Raw genomic sequence first — 17,527 nt, 5'->3', positions numbered from 1 at the left:
CGTTTCTTATTTAGATCTTTTGAATTTGTTTACACTGAATCAGATCTGCAGTTGGATCACCTGAGGATTTCATTTGGTGTGGAGCAATAATCCATTAGCCTTCTGGTGTCGGACAGCGGTGAGCGATTGCCACTACCTGAGTGCATTGTTCTAAAGGTCCCTTTGGACTCGGCCGTTGCCAGAGATCGTTAATCAACCCGAAGTGATCTTGCGTTAAATCTCTGCTCGACTTTTATCTAATTGTGTTTCTACTGTTGTTATCCATGTTATTTAGTTGCCTACATGCAGAGGAGCCCTAAATCCCCACTCTCTTCATTAGACACATTCCCTCTTTTCTTTATAAGAAGCAACTATTGACATTTAATGAGCTCCACCAACGTTCGGTCTATATGTGTAGTGCTGACCAGAAATGTATATCCTTGCTTTTTTTTTTTTCAAGATTTAGATGGTTTCACTGTATATCACAGTATTTTTATTATTATGTATTTATTTATTTATTTTTGCGTGACTGGGCTTTTGATAGAGGTTTGTGACTTGCTCTACTGCCAGGATTACATATAATTTTAAACATTAAAGCTTTAAATTAAGGCTTAATTTAATGATTAATATAGGGTTTTGGGGTGTGCCATATCATATCTTACACGATAATATCACCAAAAATATTTTATATCGTGAACAATATTATACCCTGAAATATCATGCCATATCACCCATCCCTAATTATCACATCAGGGCTCTACTTTTTTGCTGTTTTTAGCAAAAGAAAAATTCACACTGTTCTCATTTCCCATTATGTATCTAGTCCAGTATCATTTATTTTACTTTAATACTGGATAAATGGAGATATGTAGAGTGCATTATTAGTATCATAACATTCTGGATCATTGACTTCTGTTACACATCTGATAAATTTCTTGTATTTTTTAATATCTCAGTTAGGGGTGTGCCATATCATATCATATGCAATAAAAAAAATTGCATATTCATTTTGATGTAGTAATGTTTTCTTGAAATATTTTTTTTAATTCAGTGTTTCGTCATATCGTCAAGAGTATCGTTATCGCGATATTACCATGAAATATCGTGATATTATTTTAGGGCCATATCACCCACCCCTAATAGGGTTTACTCTGTACCAAAACGTTACACAATATATGAATGAAGTTCAGAGGCAAGTAAATTGGGCTGTAGTTTGCATGTTTACCGTGTTTAAACAAGCTGTGTGGGACGAACTGCTAGCACTAGCATTAGCCGCTAACATAAGGTGCTAGTTGATGTTAGTGACAAACTGTGGCTAGCGCTGCATTTAGTGGCTGATGCAAATATTGCTTTCCTCAGCGTTAGTGCTGGAGAAACTTCACAAAAAATTCACCTTTAGACAAAATATTGGAAATCTAAGCTAATGTAAATAAGTAAATTACTTACCCAAATAAATGGTTTTCAGGAGAGAAATCTGTGTAGATTAACATCCAGCGCTCGTTTGACTTTGAAACAAAATGTTATTTACAAATTACAGTTTTGTTTACTTAAGCACTTCCCACAGCTTCCACATAAGAAGGGAAACATGGCAGCACTCTTACTAGTGTTGCTTAAAGCGCCATATAATCCAGTGCACCTTGTGTATAAAAATAGTTTATTAATTTATTAATAGGTTATTAATAGTGAAAAAGTTTATTAATAGTGTGCCTTATAGTTAAAAAATACGGTAATTTAACACCTGGGGTGGTGATTTCTGTCCTTTACTTTTAACTAAAAGCCAGGTCTTGCCTTCGAAAAATCCCCACAAAATGATGCTGCCATCCCCATGTTTCACAGCTGGTGTTTGTTGAAGAACACATGGTGTTAGGTTTGCCCCACATATAACATTTTGAATTCTGGTCCCCAAGGAAATGGAAACTAAGACCTTTTGCTGAATTGAATGAATTTTTTTGTTTCACTACCAGAAGCTCATATGCAATTGTGTGCTGGATGTAATGAGAAAAAATAGTACTAATTATGCTGAACAGATCATAAATGTCAAAATCCTAATCATCACTGGTTAAGATCTCCACTAAAACTGTTTATAGTCTGTTTATCTCCAATGTAAATCATTAAGAAGATTCAAGATGGAAATGAAGACATGCTCTGTCCTTTGTTCAAACCGTTTGACATTAACAATCATGTACACCGTAAACTCTTGAAGACCTCTACAAAATCAATGGTTGGTAGTAATCCAACCCCAGGATTGTCCACAATTTAGCCTTTGTTCTGGTCTTGAGACTGACCTAAAAAGAATTTAAATTCAATTGATTAATTCTGTTTTTATCTTTTACTGATAATAAAGCAGGAAAGGATAGTAAAACCAAATCTGTACATTTGTTCTAACATGAAATAACTAAGATAACCTTTGCTGGGGTTTCTTTAATAACAGTAATGTTGTTCATGAACAGGCCTCATACATCTACATCAGTAGATAAACTCTTGTTATTCCTGAAATGTGATTGCTAATACTGAAATTCACACATACAAATGGTTAATGTTAGCGTTTAATTTAGTAGTAACTCAATGGTAGTGCCAATTTAGCTAGGCCAATTGTACCACCCATTCAGCTGCTAGTCACACCATTACTAGTGATGCCACAACACAAGGAGGGTGAAGACTAGCACATGCCTCCTCCAACACATGTGAAGTCAGCCACCGCCTCTTTTCTAACTGCATTACCAAGCATCAAAGCACACTCTGAGGAAAGCGCAGCGACTCGGTTCCGATACATCAGCTCACAGACGCCTTGTGCTGATCGACATCACCCAGATGTCACTCAGAGAGAGCAAGGCCAACTGTGTTCTCTCAGGGCTCCGGCAGCTGATGGAAAGTATAACCAGTGATTTCCCGATTATAGTGGGTGTTCTTTATCATTCAGCACCCCAAAATACGAATAGTATAAAAGTCATCTTCTGTGTTGTATGTAATCAAACACTAGGATTATAGATTGATATTACACAACAGTTTAAACAAACTTTCTCATCCAGAATATGAAGGAACACATAATGAATCATGTAGTAACCTTAAAAATAGGTGCACTTATCTGGGTTGCTGTTAACTGATGAATTCATTCCTTTCCTGGGGTGGTCCTGATGAGTGCCAGTTTCATCGTAAAGTTAAACCTTGACTGACCTTCATTTCTTAGTCATTTTTTTCTTTGCTTAGTTGAGTAGTTCTTGCCATTATATGGATTAGAACATTACTCAAATAGGGCTATTCACTGTATACCTGTAACTCTACCTCCTCACAACTTTACAACTGATGCTCTCAAACACTTTAAGAGCCAAGAAATTCAAATAATTAACTCTTGATGAGTTCAGCACAGCTGTTAACTAAATCCATTCTAGGTAAAATGGAATAGCGATGTACTGCCCAGATCTTCTCAGTTATTATATAATAATTTATTAAGGTTGTTTCAGGAGGTCGTTATTAGATTATGCTGTTCCAGTGGCAGAACATCTCCAAAGCATTAGACAACTTTCAGAACTTCCTATAGAATCTGCTGGTGACGGCTTGGTAGCAGGTCTCACAGGACACCTTCAGAGGTTCACAGCTGAAGTTCCTTTAGCAAACACAGGGGCTGACTACAAACACAGCAACACACTGAACTCATTCACTCATCACACACACACACACACACACATGCACACGTGGTTCCCTCTGAGTAATCTTATTTTGCCAACAGTTTGAGTGTAAAATAACAACACAAGTGTGTGTGTGTGTGTGTGTGTGTGTGTGTGTGTGTGGTAGGCTAATATCATAATTGCCCCTTGACCTTTGCTCTCTTGGGTGAGCGTCAGACCATTTAAGGCTTAAAAAACGCCAGCTCACATAGTCAGCAGAAACACACACACACACACACACACACACACACTTCTCTCTTTATTGTTCTTTCATTTTATTTGTCTTCCTGCCTCTTTCTCTCTCTCTCTCTCTAACTCTCTCTTTTCTTTTGCGCTCTGTCTCTCTCTCTCTCTTGCGCTTTCTCTCTCTCTCTTGCGCTTTCTCTCTCTCTCTCTCTTGCTCTCTCTCTCTTGCGCTTTCTCTCTCTCTTGCTCGCTCTCTCTCTCTCTCTCTCTCTTGCTCGCTCTCTCTCTCTCTCTCTCTCTCTCTCTCTCTTGCTCTCTCTCTCTCTTGCTCGCTCTCTCTCTCTCTCTCTCTCTCTCTCTTGCTCGCTCTCTCTCTCTCTCTCTCTCTCTCTCTCTCTCTCTCTTGCGCTCTCTCTCTCTCTCGTATTTAAAAGCTGATCACGTACATTAATGACCGCCTGTAGGAAGTGGGAGTCATCTCTGGACTTTGAGAAAACAGTCCTTTTCCTGTGTGTGTGTGTGTGTGTGTGTGTGTGTGTTGTACTGCAGTAAAGAGGCACACACTGACCCTTGTTACGTCGGTAGGCCTGTATAGGGTGATGTAATTGGGTAGCTGCAGTGATTGACAGCTAGCCTCCTGATATGGGTGGTAATTACTGTGTTGAGTAACAGAGCAGAGAGAGGACTTTTAAGGTGATATAAATTAAATGTGATTTTTCACTACATTTCAATGTTAAAATTAACAAATACCTGCTAATACTGAATTTCTGATTATTTTAATCAAAGGAACAGTCTGTAAGGTTTGGAGGCATTTCTGGTGATAATTTGTAATTGTTCAGAGCGTGAGTAAGAGTATATTTAATGCATCCCAACAAACTTGCCAGGCCAGTCTGGTTTTACAGTATATACAGTGCAGTACATATACAGTACCAGTCAAAAGTTTGAACAAAACATTATTGTTAATATTTGTTCTTCATTTGTATTATCTAATAAATTGCAGATTAATATTAAAGACTTAAATAAACTATAAAAGGACACATGCAGTAAGGTAGTAGAGAGAAAAAAAAGTGTTCAACCTGATATAAAACCCAAACCAGGTGGTTTGGGATGAGTTGAAGATCAGAGGAAAGGAAAAGCAGTGAACAAGAGCTCAACACCTCTAGAACTCCTTTAACAGCTGGAGAACCATTCCAGGTTCTACATGGACTTCTTCAAGCGAACTGACTGAAAAAAAACAGCCAAGAGTGGGCAAAAGCAAGAGTCACATCAAAGCTAAATGTTCTACTTTGAAACAGCTAAAGTATAAAACATATCGAAATATTTTGGCATGTTTAATTTTTTTTTGTTTTTTTCATACTTGCTTATGTGTTCCTTCAAAGTTATGACGTCTTCATTAATGATCTACAATGTAGAAAATAATAAATATATAGAAAAAAAAATTAAATGAGAAGGGACGTGTCCAAACGTAGGACTGATACTGTAGGTGTATATAGTAAATAACCCTGGTTATCTGGTTCTAGTTGCCAAACATTTTAGCCACAATAAATAAACTCCATATCAAGGTAATAGCGATATTCTTTAAAGCAGTCCATTTTGTTTGTTGCATTTTAACTTTAACTTAAAAAAAAATAGTTTTTGTCATATTTATCACTATTGCAAAAACACCCTGAAATATTTAATTCAATTAAAATTTGTTCATATCGCTCTTTTTACAACAAAAGTTGCACCACAGAGATGCCAATTATTGTGGTGAAAACAGTGGCAAGAAAAAACTGCCTAACATTTAAGAGGAAGAAACCTTAGGGGGGTACCAAGACTCAGTCAGAGAAACCTATTCTCCTAGAAATAACAGATGAAAAAACAGCGGTACTGAGAGATAATGCAGAGCTACAGCTGATATAGAAACAGTTTCATAGTTCTGAGTGTGAGTGTGATCATAATTAGATTAGTTTCGGCCCATATCGCCCAGCCCTAATAGGCAATACATCCATTAAGAGGTTGTGTAGATGAATGATGAAAGATTTGGTGTGTGTGTAACGTCTCTCTCTCTCTCTCTGGTTATCAGATGTATGGTCGCTACACTCAGGAGCTGGGTGTGTATGCGAAAGAAGAAGCGGCTCGGCTCAGGGAGGAGGCGGCGTACCGGCGGTTGGTGACGGAGCGGAGTCGATCGCTCGACCTGCTCGAGTACGACAAGAGCCGCTGCGCCAAGTGCAGAAGTGAGTGTTTCCCACAACCACAGAGCCTCAGCATCTCTCTATTACTGACCTGTAGAAAGAAGATTACCTCAAATACTCCCAGAAAGGCCAGTAATTAAGATTAAAGGGTCCATTGTTTACATCTCGTTGTACAACCCCTGTTTTCTATGTACCACAAGCAGTTACAAAAAACAAAAGCTCTACAGGTTTAACTTTAGCATTAGCTTTATTTCTCCAGGTTGCTCAGACTCAAATATTGGCCACTGGCTTCCTTTTATTTGTTTATTTATTTATTTATTTTTTATTAATGTATTGTGGGCCCTGATGAGCCAGACAATGTTAAATGAATTCATATAATTTTCACCCTCTGCAGACCTTTTTCAATGCATGCTGTACCCCCATGTTCACTCAGTCTCACTTTCTATTTAAAGCAATTATTGAAGCTTTTCTGTGCATTAATTTAAATTGTATATTGTGATTTCTGTTTTTTTTACTGTTGCACCAAATTATATAATCTTACAGAACTGCATTTATATGTGTAGTAACATCAGACTACCAGAAGAGGGCAGAGTTATACTGTAGTGAAAGACCAGCAGGATGTGTGTGTGTGTGTGTGTGTGTGTGTGTGTGTGTGTGTGTGTGAGAGATATTCCGCAGTCTGATTATTGATGAATTCAAATACTGTATTCTTCATAAGATGAATTAATGCTCACAGAGATCACGTGTGTGTGTGTGTGATGAGTCTGTGTGTTTGGGTGAGATTGTGTTTTATATATAAATAAGTTTTTAAGGGTTCTGCACTTTTTGGAATGAGGGGTGGGAGGGGGTTGAGCAGGTAGGTGGGTGGAGTTTTTGGACAGGTGGTGGATTTTTGGGTGTGTAGGTAGGTGGGCTGTAGGCTTTTCGAGAAGGCTGGTAATTGGGTAATTTGGACTGTTGGGTGATTTTTGGGGAGTTGGAACGTTTACCAGCAGGTAGGTGGGTGGAGTTTTTGGACAGGTGAGTGATATTTAGGCAGTTAATTGGTAAAGGTGGGATTTTAAGACAGTTAATTGGTAAAGGTGGGATTTTAAGGCAGTTAATTGGTAAAGGTGGGATTTTAAGACAGTTAATTGGTAAAGGTGGGATTTTAAGGCAGTTAATTGGTAAAGGTGGGATTTTTAGGCAGTTGATTGGTAAAGGTGGGATTTTTAGGCAGTTAAGAGGAAAGGGGGGACTTTTTGGACAGGTGAGTGATTTTTGGGCATTCAGGCAGGTAAGTGGGCTTGTCGAGGAGGCTGGTGAGCGGGTAATTTGGACAGGTGGGTGATTTTTGGGCAAGCAAGAGTGAGAGAGTTTTCTTTGACAGACAGGCAGGTGGGTGTGTTTTTAATGTGCAGGTGAGTGGGGTCAGGCAGGTGAAATAGGTGGATTTTTAGAGACCCGTGTGGGATAGATTGTGTGTGTGTGTGTGTGAAAGAGAGAGAGAAAAATGGAGAGCGAGAGACAGAGAAAACATAAACTTCAGCATAAATAAAAGGAAATCTACCTTTCAAACTCAATAGTGAGCACTGCTGTGTTTTATCACTAAATAAATCAGCTAATGCATCACCAGGCTCAGCCAATTTAGTCATGTGATTAATTCACGCAAAAAAGGTTTCTAGATTAAATGTGTGTGTAAACATTTGCACACAAAGGACACACTTGTATGACATACTGTAAAACATAAATGATTGGATTTGGGTCACATTTACCTGCTGTGTGAACGTAGCCTCAGAGTTCAGCATTATAAGTGTGTACTAGTGTACAGCACAGTCTGTGAACACTAAGGAAATTATCCCAACCCCCCCCCCCCCCCCCCCACCACCCAAACACACACACACACACAATTCATTTCTATCTTCTTGAAGAATCCTCAGTACTGTACTCCTGCTGCCGCGGTGCTTTGAACTCTACTCTCGTGTGATTTGAACTGAACTGTCTGAGCCCCAGTCTTGCCGCCTTCATCCTCATCCTCACTCTTCCTCCTCCTGCTCTCTCCTGCTTGGTGCACGTACAGGTTTGTTGTTATGGCAACGGCGCTTATCTAAACAGATGACGGCGTGACTTGAGCCGCTGATGTCTACTGTAGCCTGACGTCACCAGTGCAGCCGTTCTGCTCTCAATTCCATATATAATACTGCCCCTCTCTGTCGCTCTCTGTCTGTTCAGCTACTTATATAGACTCCCTGGCCACTTTATTAGAAACCCCTCCCTGGCTGGTGTGCAGTTAGAGCCTGTAGACCATCTGTTGATGCGCAGTTTGTGTTAGTCATCCTCTAGTGTAGGCCTGGACAATAATTTGATATCGGTATTTTTTTGCTATAAGAAATGTATCAATAATAGTGATAGCATTTTGTGGTATTTCGATATTTATAATTTAAAGAATTTGTCACGGACAGGTGTTTTTTTTTTTTTTTTTTTTTACTGTCGCCAGTTTACTGTATTAAAGCAGAGCTGAACACAATGAGCGTCCGTAGCTGGCTAAAGTATTTCTAACAGACTAAAATATTTCTAAAGTATTATATATAGTTTGTGTAAGAGCTTTCAAAGACATATATTAATTTTTTTTATACAGTAGTAGGTACAGTTTTCCACTGTAGAGATTCTTAGCAGTTGTTCTGAGGCCTTCAAAGTATTTATATCGATATCGAAATGATATCGTATCAACCATAGACCACTTCATTTTCTAAATCAGTCTCTCTGATTTTGATTTTATTTTTATTTTGATTTATAGGTATATGTTTAAGTTAATTGAACATTACAGTTTTATTCTATAAACTACGGACAACATTTCTCCCAAATTCAAAATAAAAATATTGTCATTTAGAGCATTTATTAGCAGAAAATGAGAAATGGCTGAAATAACAAATAACTAAAAAATAAAGAGCTCATATATAGATAATAATATAGATCTCAGATAATGCAAAGAATACAAGTTCATATTTATAAAGTTCAAAAATCAGTATTTGGTAGAATAACCCTGGTTTTTAATTACAGTTCTTCATGCATCTTGGCATGAATCTTCTCCTCCACCAGTCTTACACACTGCTTTTGGATAACTTTATGCCTTTACTCCTGGTGCAAAAAATCAAGCAGTTAAGTTTGGTTTGATGATCATCCATCTTCCTCTTGATTATATTCCAGAGGTTTTCTATTTGGTAAAATCAAAGAAACTCATAATTTTTTACCTGTTTTGGGTGGTGGACCCAAAAAAATACCCAATAATAACTCACCCGTTTCCATGGCTGCAGCACACTGTTTGAGTACTGTTTATTTCCAGAGTTGTATAGTGGTGCTTGAGCGCTTGTGAACCCCTTAGAATTGTCTATATTTCCACATATGTAGATAAATATGACCCAAAACATCATCAGATTTTCACACCAGCATTTAAAGCAAATAAAGAGAACCCAGTTAAACAAATGAGACAAGAATATTACACTTAGTCATTTATTCATTGAGGAAAATTATCCTTTATATCATAATTGAGAGAAGAAGAGACACAAGACACTCTTTCTCTCTTTCTCTCCTTCCTCTCAGAGACAGTAAGTAAGCTCTAGTTTTTTAATTTTTAAGTGATTGTCACCATTTATATATTTAATTTTGTCAATGTATTGGTGATATTGTGGCGGCTCTGGGTTGTGTGTGTGGCTGCCTGTAGGCATGTTTCTGTTCTCCTGTGTGCGAGGATGACCGGGGTGGGGCATCTCCCTTCAGCATGAGTCTCACGGGTCTTCCTTCCTCTTCCACGCCACATTTGGTGTCAGAAGTGACCCTGCTGGAAGATATTGAGCTGCTGGCAGGGGAAATCGAACGGCTGAGGAGGAAGACAGCGGACCAACGGACTAGAGGCAAGGCTCTCCAGCGGAGTGGACTCGGACCTGACGGCGCCAGCGGGCTGTTCGGAGGTCGTGGCCGGGGAGAGGACGACGCAAGCACGGCGGCGCTGGCTCCCAGAGCGGATGGCGCGAGGACGGCGGCGCTGGCTCACGGAGCGGATGGCGCGAGGACAGCGGCGCCGACTTGCGGAACGGACGGCGCAATGATGGCGGCGCAAGCCTCCGGGCCCCCTACGACGGCAGCGCTGACTGGACAGCCTTCGAAGCTCAGCTCGAGATCGTGGCGGGCGGTGCGGGCTGGACGGACGGCGAGACGGCAGCCAACCTCTGCCTGGCGCTGCAGGGCGACGCGCTGAGGGTACTGATCGAGCTCCCCGCCGAGTGCCGCTGCGAGCTGCCTGAACTGACGCGGGCGCTGAGAACACGTTTCAGCCGCCAACCGTCGGAGGCGGCCGCCAAAATGCTAGTGGCGGACAGACGCCGACAGCAGGGAGAGACACTGGGCGTGCTGGCATCGGAGATGGCCCTGCTAACCCGCCAAGCTTACCCAACGTTTCCGTGAGCGTCCCAGAGGAGGCTCGCGTTGGATCACTTTCTGCGCGCCCTCGAGCTGAGCGAGCTGCGCAAACACGTGAGGCTGGCCGACCCGCTGCTTCCGGAACTGCCGGACTCAGCGGCTACTTCCTGAGATGCACATTGAATGGAGTGACGGTGAACGCGCTGGTGGACACGGGCTCGTCAGTCTCACTGATACGGCCCGAGCTCACGACGGAGGTAGCGGGCGAGTTTGTGACTGACAACAGCCAGCGCATCGCTCTCTCTTCAGTCACCGGGGATCCTATAGGTCTCCTAGGATTAACGGAGTTGACGATTGATGTCGGCAAGGGGCCCTTTCAACAACAGTTCTGGGTAGGACGCATCAACGACCCGTGCATTCTGGGCAAGGACCTGCTCTCACGCGTCGGAGCTATCATTGACTGTGCACGGGGCTCGGTGCTGGTGACTGGACTCCCCGTAGAGATACGCGACGAGTTAGGGGTAAGTGAACTGGTGGGAGGGAATGTGTGTGATTCGGTGCGTGATACGGTAGAGGGTCCGCTGGATGCGGGGTTGAGTGTAGATCCGATAGAGGAGATGCTGGAGCGCAGTTGTATGGGTTTATCTGGTCCCCAACAACTCCGTTTGAGCGAACTGATCGGCCGTTTTCGCACGAGTTTCGCTGTGTCTGAGCGCGAGTGTACTAAAACTAACCTTGTGGTTCATTCGATAAACACGGGTGAAGCCCAGCCCATCAGGCTGAGGCCGCACCGTCTGGCGTTAGCAAAGCGCGTAGCGGCGGAGCAGTTAGTCCGCGAGATGGCGAGTACGGGCATTACTGAGCCTTCGAGCAGCCCGTGGTCGGCCCCGGTGGTCCTTGCGAAAAAGAAGGATGGAAATTGGCGCTTTTGCGTGGATTATCGGCGACTTAACGCTGTCACGAAGCTTGACTCCTACCCGCTCCCCAGGATGCCGCTGGGCCCGATTGCTAAGGCTCCAACTGGGCTAGTTTTAGTTTGTCCGACGGCGTGCTGTGCCATACCTGGGAGGATCCGGCGAACGGGCGGCGCGTGATTCAGGTAGTGGTACCGCGGGCGCTTAGGGGATCGGTCCTACAGGGAGTTCATGGGTCACCTGGGGCTGGGCACTTTGGTGTCACCAAGACTCTGAAGCACCTGAGGCAACGCTTCTATTGGCCTGGGTGTAGAACCGACGTGGAACTCTTCGTGCACTGCTGTGACGTGTGTGCTGCCAAGAAGGGCCCCTCGAGGGCGCCCCGCGCCCCACTTCACCCTTACCAGTGCGGCAGCCCGATGGAGCGGGTGGCCGTGGACGTGCTGGGCCCCTTTCCGGTGACGGACTCTGGAAATCGCTTTGTTCTGGTGGCGATGGACTATTTCACGAAGTGCCCAGAGGCCTACGCGGTGCCGGACCAAGGGGCGGTCACTACTGCGGATATCCTGGTGCGGGAGTTCTTTTGCAGATTCGGGGTTCCGGAAGAACTGCACAGCGACCAGGGGAGAAATTTCAAGTCGGAGGTCAAGGCGGAGGTCTGCCGCATCCTGGGAATCCATAAGACCAGGACGACGCCCCTTCATCCGCAGAGTGATGGACTGGTGGAACGTTTTAACCGCACGCTGGCGGCGCAGTTGGCCATGGTGTCGGACAAGAACCAGCGTGACTGGGACAGGCACCTGCCGGTAGTGCTGCTGGCCTGTCGCTCCGCTGTGCAGGAGACGACGGGATTCATGCCGGCTCTGCTTATGTTCGGGCACGAGCTGAGGACGCCGGTCTCCCTGGCTTTTGGGGCGCCTCCTGACGGGGCGAGTACGCTTCGGACACGCCCACTTTCGTCTCGGACCTTATGTCTTCGCTGGAATTAGCGCACCATCTAGCGCGCTCCAACCAGTCTGCTGCCGGGCAGAAGCAGAAGCGTGCGTACGACACGCGCTGCTTTGGGGACCCGTTGGCGGTGGGGGCGAGGGTTTGGCTATATAACCCTCAGCGGAAGAAGGGACTGTGCCCGAAGCTCCAGTCGGCCTGGGTGGGTCCGTGCTTGGTGCTGTCCAGGCTGGGGGAGGTGGTGTATAAGATCCGGTGGGGCAGACGCACTATGATTGTGCACCGTGATAGGCTGGCCCCCTATAGGCCGAGACTGTCGGACACTGTGGACGGTGGTGCGGAACCTGCCGGCCTTGCACTCGTGCCTGATCTGAACTCTGGCTCTTCGGAGCCGCTGGCAGGCGGTGCCGTGCCCGGCCCCTCCAGGCTGCCGCGGGCACGGAGGCCGCCCGCCCGCCTTAATGACTTTGTTTGCGACTGATTGTAAAAAAAAAAATAATAATAAAAATAAAATAAAATAAAATGTTTTGTTGTACACGGGGTTTGTGTTGGGTTGGTGGGGTCGCCGGGACGGCTGACCCTTGGGAGGGGGGCTATGTGGCGGCTCTGGGTTGTGTGTGTGGCTGCCTGCAGGCATGTTTCTGTTCTCCTGTGTGCGAAGATGACAGGGGTGGGGCATCTCCCTTGGGAGGGGTTATGCAGAGAGGGTGGGCACCACTCTGGATCTGCCATCTGGGAGACACACAGCTGGGTTGGTGGCCTTTGGGCTGTTTGAGCTCTGTGGGGTAATGGTTTTAGCTCTCCTAGTCTTGTTAAAGACTGTAAGTGAGTGGCAAGCCTGTTCAATAAAGGAGCTGTTGAGCATTCAGCATGAGTCTCACGGGTCTTCCTTCCTCTTCCACGCCACAATATGTAAAACTGAAATGTGTAAAGCAATATGTGTAGGTAAAATATTTGTAGTTTAAACACAAGAAGTGATTTTTGTTCTTAATAAAGCAACACAAACGTGCTCAATGTTTTTATTCCAACAAGATCCAGAAAAAATAAATAAATTCAGGAATTAAGGTCTTAAATTATCTCAAATGTGATGTAAATTTGCTGTAGTTATTGCATTTCCAGACGGTGTGTTTAGTGCCGGTGGGAAAGAACATACTAACTTTAGCAAGAGCTAGCTAGCATTACTGGGGAGTGATCTAAGGTTAGCAGGAGAGCTGGCTAACATTAACAGGGAGAGAAATAAGGTCAGCAGAGAGCTAGCTAGCATTAGCGACGAGCTAGCTAACATTAGCCTCGAGCTAGCTAACATAACATTAAAGGCAAGCTAACTAAATTACTAATGTTAGCGGCGGGTTAGCTATGAAATAAAAAATGATAGCAAATGGGAAATGTTAAGATGTTTTGATTTTTAATTTATACATTATTTTATACCAAAAGACATGACTTCATTTTTTGGTCTTAAATGTTATTCATTGAGGTCTTAAAAAGGTCTTAAAAAGCACCCTGAGATGGTGACAGTATGAGAATAAATACATTGTGTAATAATAATGATTGTTTTGTTGTACTTATTGGTTACAGTCTAGGAAAAGGCATCGAAAAAAAAGTATTGTTTGGATTTGGACAGTTATCGAAAAACAAAATAAAAAGTATACTAAAAATGAAGGCTGAATAATAATTTTCCTAGTTCAGACTGTGGATCATTTGTTGGGCAGTTCAGCAGTAAATGTTCACACACTGTTCTGTAAAAGGAGATCTGAGGTCCTTATATTCCACACACACTAAAGGACATGACAAATGGACCTCTTTATGTAATTACGTGTGTGTGTGTGTGTGTGTGTGTGTGTGTGTGTGTGCGTGCGTGCATGTGTACAGGTGTGTGTTTTACATAATGTGATTTCTTAAGCATTCTCACAGAACGTACTGTACACCAGTATCAGGCGGTGTGTGTGTGTATTAAACTGACTATTAGTGATGAGTGTTTGTTTGTAATGTTCTCTGATCAGTGAACAATGTGTGGGAGTGTTTCTCTTGATGTTCTTTTCTATCATTCTTTTTTTCTCAACATCTAAGCATTTTATTTCCCAAGGTGTTCGAGATTGAGTGTTTGTTCCTTCAAATGGTTTATTCCTTCATTTCTTTTCATGTTGAACAATCAGTAATAAATGCAAGCAAGTGTGTGAAATCTGCCCCACCTGCTCCTCCCCAGATGCGAGGCTTACGCAGGCTGCCAGATTGACATAAGGTGGCAAACAACAAAAAGTCTGACTCTGTATCTCTGTAGTGAAATATACAGCTCTGGGAAAGAATAAGAGACCACTTAAAAATGATGAGTTTCTTTGATTTTACCAAATTGAAAACCTCTGGAATATAATCAAGAGAAAGATGGATGATCACAGGCATCAAACCAAACTGAACTGCTTGAATTTTTGCACCAGGAGTAAAGGCATAAAGTTATACAAAAACAGTGTGTAAGACCGGTGGAGGAGAACATGCTAAGATGCATGTAAATTGTGATAAAAAAAACATCAATATTCCACCAAATATTGATTTCTGAGCTCTTAAAACTTTATGAATGTGAACTTGTTTTCTTTGCATTATTTGAGGTCTGAAAGCTCTTTTAATCAAACACATACCAATGAATAGCAAAATTAGAGAAACTGATTCAGAAACTAAAGTGGTCTCTTAATTTGTCAGAGCTGTGCTGTATATGTGTATGTGTGTTTCAGTGTCCAAAATGCCCTTCTCTACTACGCTAGTAATGACGGTAAATTACCCAGCTATGGTCAGCAACCTTACTGAAGCTCAGTGATTACCAGTTCTTAAGAAAAATAGCTAACTCACCCCGTTTCCATTTCTGCAGCACACTGTTTGAGTGCTGTTGTGTTCTGTAGAGGGAAATTGGCGGTGAGGAGATTTGGAGGCTAAAACCTGCACAGATTATCGTAATTTACCACACAGTTCAAGTAAGAAAATACTGTCTGAAGCTCCTGCAAAAATCAATTGACAAATACTGGACAAAATCTATGTAAATTAAGACATACAGTATAAGCTTATATTAAGCAAAAAATCTGCCAGTGGGGTAAGCAAAAACTTTTTTAGTAAGATTTCTTAAAGACAGACTTAATTCAAGCAAAAATCAAAATTTTTTTGCCTTAAATTTGGACAAAAGATTCTGAATATGTTTATGGCTGACTTTTTGTAGTTATTTTGAGTTCAAATGATTTTAAATATATTGAAAATTCTAATTCAGACTGATTGTAAATAATTATTCCTAAAATAGGCAAAATAATCTAACACTTACACAATGTTTAGTGAGACAAAAGGTCTTATTAGATAAGAAAATTAGATTTATTGCCTTGAAATAAAAAAAATCACATGCTAAGATTTTTTTTTTTTTTTAGTTTTTTTTTTTTTTACAGTTTATTGATATCTTCAATATACTTTTTTGTAAACAACTTTTTGTTTACTGCAAAGAAGAGCAGTGCGACAGTTCAGTACAGTGGATAATGTGAAACCCAAATATAGACCATATACACAGAAAAATAGACATAATTATGCTGAACTGAGATTCAATATAGGTAAAAAAAAACAAAAACAAATATATAATTTGTAATTATATCGTAGTTTTTTTTAAAGAAGCCTTAGAGAAGCCTGCTCCCTGAAGTCTAGTGCATGATCGTTCATGATAGCATGATAGCAATTGACAGAGTTAATCTTTAATTTACTTAAGAAAATTCATCACGATACGATGAAATATATTACAGTAGATGTATTGTCCAGCTCTGTCTCAGTTATATAAAGAAACTTTAGATGACGCCAGGTACTGTGAATAGGTTAAAGCTTAACCTAATGAAGGCTGAAATCTCTGTGCCATTAGTATCTGTCATGTTTTTTTACATTGTGTCCAATTTTTTGATGAATATACTGATAGATTTGCTCCAAATGTACTTATAGAATATAATTAAAAATTTTAAAGCCTTAAATCATTCTTAAAGCATTTAATTGAAAAAAAATCTTAAAATAAGAATTACTCAACTCTTATGCAAGCAACCATAAGAGTTTCTGTTTAGGAGATATGATGATGTTTTTTTTTGTTGACTGAGATAATGGATAAAGTGCTGGAGTGCAGCTCTGGTGCTTGGACCCCATTCATTGCCACTTTCTCTCTTGTTCTCTCTTGTTCTCTCTCTCTCTCTCTCTCTCTCTCTCTCTAACTGGGTTCTCTTTGTTCTCAGGGTATCCGTACGCCCTGGAGGCTCGCCGGGGTGTGTTTTCTGGTAAATCTGACGTGTTGTTGTTGTTTTGCTGCTGAATCTGTTAAAGGTGTTCAGAGTCACTGAAGCCTTTACAGGTGCTTAACTCATTAAAGCTAATGAATAAATGAAATACCCGCGATCCAGCTATTAATAACCTCATCAATTAAACAACTCCACCATCTGCCTGTCCTGTCCTGCCGTGTGTGTGTGTGTGTGTGTGTTGAGGTAGTGTATGTGGTTACATTTGGCTGAGATTATGCTCTGCTGAGAGAGAGAGTGAGGGTGATGTGTGTCACTTCAGAGATGCAATAAGAACATCTGAATGCTTACATGATGTTTTTTGTCTGATTTGGTGGTTCTGGCATTAAAAATCCTATGTACTAGTGCATCTCAAAAAAATTGAATAGCTTTGAAAAGTTACTTTATTTCAGTAATTCAGTTCAAAATGTGAAACTTATATTATATTATACAGCTGTATTACACACAGAGTGATCTATTTTAAGCATTTATTTATTTTATTGGTGATGATTATGACTTACAGCCAATAACAAAACAATACATTAGTATCTCAGAAACTTTGAATATTATATAAGACCAACTGGTACTTTTGGCAGTGTGGGCAGTGTACCAAGTCCTGCTGGAAAATTCACTGACTTTAGACTTGATAATAAAACACAGTGGATCGACACCAGCAGATGACATGTCTCTCCAAACCATCACTGATCATCAGTAAATTTTACATTTCATTTGTAAATCAAGAGACCAGAGTCTGGAGGAAGAGTGGAGAGACACACAGTCCAAACTGCTTGAGGTCTAGTGTGAAGTTTCCACCAATCAGTGATGGTTTGGAGAGACATGTCGTCTGCTGGTGTTGATCCACTGTATGTCTCCTGTATGAGTTGTGAGGTGTTATCTTGTGAGTGAGACTGAACACTAGCCAGTGTGCTCATCAGTTACAGGATAATTTGTGTGTATGTGTGTGTGTGTGTGTGTGTGCGTGCGTGTTGGGC

At 41.8% G+C, this 17,527-nt stretch overlaps 1 protein-coding gene across 2 annotated transcripts in view; it reads left to right on the top strand.

Annotated features, from left to right (window-relative positions):
* LOC103042786 (chloride channel protein 2) overlaps window positions 1-17,527 on the top strand; it is a 127,352-nt gene that overhangs the window by 41,546 nt on the left and 68,279 nt on the right. For both annotated transcript variants that reach the window (XM_049466911.1, XM_049466912.1), the window contains exon 2: window positions 5,896-6,049. In XM_049466911.1, the coding sequence (XP_049322868.1) occupies window positions 5,896-6,049 (154 nt within the window). The remainder of the gene's footprint in view (window positions 1-5,895; window positions 6,050-17,527) is intronic.

This window comes from Astyanax mexicanus, chromosome 18, assembly GCF_023375975.1.
Source record: "Astyanax mexicanus isolate ESR-SI-001 chromosome 18, AstMex3_surface, whole genome shotgun sequence".
Classification (NCBI taxonomy): domain Eukaryota; kingdom Metazoa; phylum Chordata; class Actinopteri; order Characiformes; family Acestrorhamphidae; genus Astyanax; species Astyanax mexicanus.
Note: the sequence above shows the minus strand (reverse complement) of the source record. Positions and strands in the feature narration are given on the sequence as shown.